The 7,251-nt window shown below is 47.2% G+C and overlaps 1 protein-coding gene across 1 annotated transcript in view; it reads left to right on the top strand.

The window, feature by feature from the left end:
* The first annotated feature begins 204 nt into the window (after positions 1 to 204).
* The window catches only part of SPPL3 (signal peptide peptidase like 3), a 140,737-nt gene continuing 133,690 nt past the window's right edge, over positions 205 to 7,251 (top strand). The window contains exon 1 of the mRNA XM_045458203.1: positions 205 to 781. Coding sequence (XP_045314159.1) covers positions 759 to 781 — 23 coding nt within the window. The 5' untranslated portion in view covers positions 205 to 758. The remainder of the gene's footprint in view (positions 782 to 7,251) is intronic.

Genomic DNA, 7,251 nt, shown 5'->3' with positions numbered 1-7,251 from the left:
CCCGAGGCGACGGCTCCGCGTGGGGAGGAGGCGGCACCAGGCGGCGGGAGGCGGCCCATCCGCCAGATGCCTTGCGAGCAACAGTCGCCTCGAACCAGCGAACCGACGTCCCCGCGCAAAGGCCTGGCGCGAGGGGCGGGGCGCGCGCGTCACGTGAGCGTGTTTTGGGCACGTGACCCGCGCGGGTCCAAGGCTGGCCCCCGCCCCCTCTTCTCCTCCCCTCGGCGGGTGTGAGCCGAGCGGCCTCGCCTCAACGCCTAGCGCCCCCCTCAGCCGCCGCCGCCGCCGCCGCCGTCTCCGCCTCCGCCCGCCGGCCATGTCCCCCGGCCGCCGCCGCCGCCGCTCGAGCGCGGCGCTCCCGCGGCCCAGCGCGCAGTGAGCGCGGGGCCCTCTCGCCGCTCGCCCGCCCCGGGGCCCCCTTGTTCTCCGCGCCGCCGCCGCCGCCGCCATGTTGGGTTTAGAGCCGCAGCGGAGCCGCCGCCGCCGCCGCCGGTGAGGGAGGCCGAGAGCGGAGCCCGCCCCGCCCCGGGGCCCAGGGAGCGGGGCCGCCTTGGAGCCCGGCTTCTCCCCGCCAGCCGCCTTCCCGGCCCGCCCGCCGTGCGAGCCAGCGAGCGAGCGCCGGGCCGCGGCCGCGCCTTCCGCTCCCGGCCCGAGCGAGTCCGCCGCCCGCCCGTTCGTTCCGCCGCCGCCGCCGCCGCCGCCGCCGCCGCCGCCGGGCCCGGCCAGAGCCTGCAGCGGAGCCCACGAGAGTCAGCGCCATGGCGGAGCAGACCTACTCGTGGTGAGTGCGGGGCTCGGGAGGCCGGGGCGCGGCGCAAGTGGGGGTCGGGGCGCCGGCGCGGCCGGCTGGGGGCAAGAGGAGGAGGAGGAGGAGGAACAGGTGCGCGTTGCGGGGGGGAGGGCATGGGTTGGGGGTGCACGCCCCCCTCGTCCCCACCAGAGGGGGCGGCTGGCGCTGGAGGAAGGCGGTCAGCGGCCGGGGACCCGGCGCCCGAGAAGGGGGATGGAGGCGGCGGCGGCGGCAGCGGCCGCGGCGGATGTCATCTGGTCATGGGCGGAGCAGGTGATGGAGAAGGGGAGCATGACCCCAAAGGTGGGAAGCCCGCGGATGGGAAGTTGAATCCCCTGGGCACCCCGGAACTGACTTGAGGGGGTGGCTCCCGGGTAGGAGGAATTGAAAGGGTGGGCAGAGGCGGGCCGGGGCAAGGGTGAGCCCCTGGGTTGCGAGGAAGCTGGTGGGAAAAAACAGGTGATAAAAGAGGACGAAGTTGGAAGTTGTGAGAGAGGAGGAGCCGTCTAACTGGGACCGCTGCTCAGCACCTGGAGGGCGAGTGAAGGGAGAGTTAGTAAGGTGGGCAGAGGCCCGGGCATGACGGAAGGGTTAACGGCGGAAGGAGCGTCTTGGGAGCCATGGAGGGAAGTCCCTTGTGAAGAGTTTGGAAGGGGAGCCTGTTTGGACAACCACATTCTGAAAGGGAGGTCGTTGGTGGCAGTGGGGCATGAGTAGAATCTTTGTAAGGGTCGGTACTCTGTTCTTCAGAATTTAAAGTGGCCTGGTGCCCTGGGTCAAGTGTGGAGATGGAAGGTCTGCAAGATCTGCCCATTTTTATAGGACTTTTAAAGTTATTAAATGGCTTATTAAGGACTGAGAAGCGTTACTATGTAGTTTATAGAGTGAGAACATACCTGTCTTGAGAAGGGAGTGCGGTGTTTGGGGAGAAGGGGATGAGAGGCCTCCCTGTAGCATGTGGAGGTGGAATATTTGCAGGAGGGGTTGAGGGAATGATGATAGTTTCCTTGAAGAGTGGAAATTGGATAGTGCGGAGGAGGTAGTAACGGGAGGGTGAGGAGGCAAGAAATGGGATGATGGTGTGGGGATGGGGAATCCGGTTGCAATCTAGAGAGATTGAAGATGGTTTGCCTTTGGTTTGGAGCAAATTTGACTTGGGACAGAATTGTGTGCTTTCCCTTGTTAGAAAAGAGCACAATAGAGTAGGAAGGGCAGGGCATTTGGAGTTGGAAGACTTGGTTTGGAGGTCCGGTTCACCACTAAGTTGCTTTATAACTGGGCAGGATAGTAAGTTCTCCATTTCTTTTCCCTTACTACTAGATAGGAGAATTGCCTTTTTCTTGGGTTGTAAAGATTAAATGAATAACTTTACAAAGCACATGGCAAGCTGTAAAGTGTTACATTTTACTACATTATAGTTAGGGAAACAGAGAATGGGTAATAAGTGAAAACAAAGAATGGTTTTAGGTGGAGGGCTTTAATTGAGTGGATGCTTTGTGGTGGTTGGCGTTAGGATAAGTCAGGAACTCATTCTGTCTTCACAGAGGGAAAGAGGGTTGATGGTTGAAGATGATCATTCAAAAGGGAACCTCAATGATGTGTATATAAGCTCAAAAAGAAGATAACGGAAAGACCGAAATAAAGTAACACTAAAAGAAGAATTAAAACGTTGGTAAACAGTTGTGACCGCATATGTATTTTTAAAAGCTGTTTAATTGGATAGTTTTGAGCAACAGTGAGCTGCCTCTCCCTAGCAGGTAATAAGGAACACAGGATTGCGGCTGGAGCTTTCTTATGGACAGAGTGAGTTCGCCTTGTGGTAGCTAACTCATCTCAAGCTCTTAACACTCTGGCTCAGCTGAGAGTCCTGATGGCTACCCTGCTTTGTGCTGTATACAGGCCGCGGATGGTTGGAGGAAATACACTGGCCAAGAAGTGGGGGAAATGAGAGTGTTTCACTAGGTAGGTTGGCCACACACTATCTCTGTGTGATGTTGGACAGCTCTGCTCGTTCAGTAGGGACTATTTTGTGAAGTTTGATAGTTTACAATATTCATCCTACTGAAATACTTCAATCTCAGCTCCCTTTGGCTTTACAGGCAGAGAAGCTCCTTGAAATCAGAATGCTTAGCCTGTCATCTTTGGTATGTTTTGAGATGGAGAAACTTTTTACATCATCTTGAGAGAGGGAGTTGTCTGAGGTGAGAGGATTGGAAAACCAGGCAGCTTTCTAGGTTCTGATAGTTACCAGAGGTAATGATCCATGTGGCAGTAAGGTACTTACTTGTTTAATTCTCCCAAGGCCCTGAGGTCGGTGATCACTCCCTGTTTCAAAGAGGAGGAAATGTAGGCTCAGGAGGACAAGTGATTTGTCTAAGATACTTCATCTGTGATGCTTTATTTTGTTGGACATGAATTCTCCCATCATTTTATTCATTCTCCTTGAAATGTAAGTATGGAAAAGGTATTCCAAAAGTACATGTAAACTGAGTTTTGGAATATCTCTCATTTGCAGTATCTTTGTCACCATTCCTTAGGTTCAGGCAAATAAGAGTTGATTTTTTTTTTTAATAGACTTATGCTTTATTTGTATGTGGCCTTGAGGAAAATCAACCTCTTGGAGACCACTGTGGCAATATAGATTTGTCTGAGGATGGACTCAGCGAAGAATGTAGAAGTCAGAAGAATGAAAATAGGTTTCTTTAGGGTTTTCATATAATAAGATAATGTAAATCATAAAGCAAGATTGGCCATGAGGTGGTAATTGTTGAAGCTTAGTGATGAGTACATGGGGGTTTATTATTTTCTTCTGTATACCTGGACATATTTACATTTTTCATAATAAAAAGTTAATTTAAAAACTCTACACATGCTGTTCATGCTGTTTTCTGATTTCTTGTGCTTGCTTTCTGTGTTGAGAAGCTTTCTGTGAGTAGGTGTATTAAGAATATGTAGGTTATCACCTGATGAATGAGGGGGCACGAGCCACCCAGGTAGTGGGCACGTAGCTCCCTGAGCATGTGAGCTTCCACTTTGGGCACATGAAATCCATGGGGTTGCTCTGGTTGAAGGTGCAGTTTCAGTACACCCATACAACAGAAGTACAGAGTTCCCCTTGTCTGTGGGGTTTACATGCTAGGACTCCAGTGGATGCCTGAAACCAAGGATAGTACTGAACCCTAATATATCCTATGTTTTCTCTATCCATACATACTTATGATAAAGTTTAAATGATAAATTGGGCCTAGTAACAGATTAACAACAAAAAATAAAATAATTATGATGGCATACTATAATAAAAGTCATGTATGGTCTCTCAGAATATCTTACTATACTGTACTCACCCTTGTTGAGATGATAGGAGATGATAAGATGCTTATGTGATGAGATGAAGTTAGGTGCATGAACATAGGCATTGTGATGTAGCATTAGGCTATTATTGACCTTCTGACAGTACGTGAGGAGGAGGATTATCTGCTTCTGGACTGTGGTTGACCCTGGTAACTGAAATCGTGGGGCCCCATGAGCCAGGGAGAGGGTAGACCTGTGTCCCAGGTCATGAGCAGGAGATACATAGCCGGGTAGCAAGCACCTGTGATTGGTGTGGAGGTCAATAATTTGGGGGGCTTAATGCTAGTGGTTATTTTTAAAAGGTGCCCAGGGAAAAGCAAAGCAGGGACTTGTGGTGAGTATCCCAAACTTGAGTCCTTATCTGAATGTCCAGACTCTGGGTGTGATTATGGATATCATACTAAAAAATGGCTAGGTAGCAACTCAGAAAAACAAAGTTCTTGTTCTCAACAGTTGTTTTCCTCATCACACTTTCTTCCTAGCAAATTCTATCAAAATCCTGTCACCCAAGGGTTCACTGCCAATTCCACTGAGCTGTGAAGCATTTTCTGAACACCCCAACTGAAAGTGATCTCTTTATTGTTGATACTTGTAGTCTGCATCATTCCTCCCTTTACGTGTGTGAATACCTAAGCCTCTTCATTAGATTGTAAACTCCTTGAGGGTAAGGACACTATTAACACTAACCTTTGTCTTGCCCATAGCTCCTGCTTAGGAGCTGATTGAGTGAGTGAACATGATTTTCAGGGTGTTTCATCCTTTGTTGAAAGGATTTTTTTTTTAATTTTTTAATGTTTATTTATTTTTGAAAGAGAGAGAGAGAGAGTGACAAGAGTGCAAGCAGGGGAGGGAGAGAGAAGGAGACACAGAATCCAAAGCAGGCTTCATGCTCTGAGTTGTCAGCACAGAGCCCGACGTGGGGCTCGAACTCACGAGCCGTGAGATCATGACCTGAGCCAAAGTCGGACGCTCAACTGACTGAGCCACCCAGGCACCCTTGTTGAAAGAATATTTTAAGTGTAAAGGGAAGCTACAGTTAGATGAGTGTTTATTATAATCCATATACTTATAGAAGAGAGCTTTTGGTAACTTAGTTTCCTGGTATCACTTGCTATAAGAATGAGTAATGCCATCCTTAATAAAGTTTTAAATAAAAGCTATTGACATATGAAATTAAAGTTATTGGTAGTAACACCAAGTCTTTATCATGATTAAACCACAAGATTCTGCTTGTATCCTTTTTACTTGTAAAGTGAGGAAGTAAAGGAATGCATGTGAAAACACAAATAGAAGGTGCAAACTAGACTTTTATTAATTTGAGAAAAATGCCTTGCTTGATAAATATTTTTGAGCAATTGTTTTAGCTTAAGTTCTGTGGGAAAGGGGAACTTGTCTCTCTTATTTTTACTTTTTAATTTTTTTTTTTAGGCTTGTCTCTTGATGGAGTCAATGCAGTTCTTATTTATAAGTGCACTTGAATCTTGGTGGTAAAAGTTACTTATGTTAGGGTTAATGTTGGTGTAGGGGGAAAAGGAAATAAGTACATGTGAACCTCATTGGGATGAATTTTGTTACCAAAATAGTATCATAATAATTTATTGTGTTTTCTCCATGCTAGGGCTTTACACGCATTGCTAAGTAAGGAAACTGAGGCTCAAAGAGTTTAAGTAACTTGCCAGATAACATGTAAATGGTAAAAGGGCTCAAAGTCCAGACTGACACGAAGATTCTGTCACTGAATCTACTTTCATTTCCACAGTCACCACTCAAGCCAACCCATCTTTTGAGTGAGTTCCTTGTTAGCCTCCTCACTGGGTTCCCCCCATTCTCCACACGATGGCCCTTCTGAGTGGCTTTCTAACTCCTTGACTCAGATCCTGTCAGTCCTCTGCTTTTAAAACCCTTTGATGGCCACACTTAGAATAAAATTTAAGTTCCTTAGTAGACTCTTCATAGTCTCATCTTGTGTGTGTCTCTGAGGGATGACAGACCATAAACAAACTAAAAGTTACACAAGGGTAGGAATCTATTTTGATACTCTCTCCAGGGCCTGGCACGTAATGGGTAGGTCGTAAATATTTACTGAACAAATGAATGAGAATGCTTCCCTCTGGCCTACGTTTAAGATCTGCTCTAAGGATTGCATTATGTTGAGGTGATATAGTGTTATGATAATGGACTTTATCCTGTGAGGTATTTACAAATAGTGCTAAACCTGAGAGTGAGAAATAACACAGATCTCTGGAACTCACGGAAGTCACTTCTACTTTGCAGTTACTGTTGTGTGTCATTTTATCTCTAGTGATCATATGTGATTGTTGTATCTTGTGGTCATCGCATCTAATACAAGTTTTTCAGAGAGAAAATACTCAGTTGAAAATATGTCTCTAGTATTATAAACTTTAGATTTGCTCATTTAAAAAATTTTTTTTAATGCTTATTTATTTTTGAGAGAGACAGAGACAGAATGTGAGTGGGTTAGGGGCAGAGAGAGAGACACAGAATCCGAAGCAGGCTCCAGGCTCCGAAGCCGTCAGTCAGCACAGAGCCCAACGCGGGGCTCGAACTCACGAGCCATGAGATCATGACCCGAGCCGAAGTTGGCCACTCAACCAGCTGAGCCACCCAGGCGCCCCAAGATTTGCTCATTTTAAAAACATGTTTTGCTTAGAGTTAAGGTGCTGTAATAATGGTTTGGTGATGCATGATTCAAGCTGAAAATTAACCAAAACTAAAACCAAGAATTTGTACCAAAATCATTTTCCTCAATGTTTCTTATGAAGCCTGGGGAGGGGGAAGGGGGAAGCTGGAGAGTTTGTAGCCATATCAGCCTATAATTTAGCAAGTAGTATTACGAATTAAAATGCCTAATGTCTGTGGATTTCTCAAAACAGATTTCTACGTGACCACTTAGTTTAGAGATGACAAATGCCACTGAATTGAGGTGTTATGTAGTTCTGTATAGTTGTATTTTACTTCAACATAATAACTTCATTTTTATCATTCTCACGTTTCATCAAACTATCTCAGGGAAAATCCAGGGGTGTTCTAAGAGGAGAGAGTGTGTCTAACCAAGTGCTGTTTTAGTTGGCTACGTCTGGCATCTGAAC

This window comes from Leopardus geoffroyi, chromosome D3 (genome assembly GCF_018350155.1).
Source record: "Leopardus geoffroyi isolate Oge1 chromosome D3, O.geoffroyi_Oge1_pat1.0, whole genome shotgun sequence".
Lineage (NCBI taxonomy): Eukaryota > Metazoa > Chordata > Mammalia > Carnivora > Felidae > Leopardus > Leopardus geoffroyi.
The sequence above is the reverse complement of the archived record's forward strand: the minus strand, read 5'-3'. Positions and strand labels throughout refer to the sequence as shown.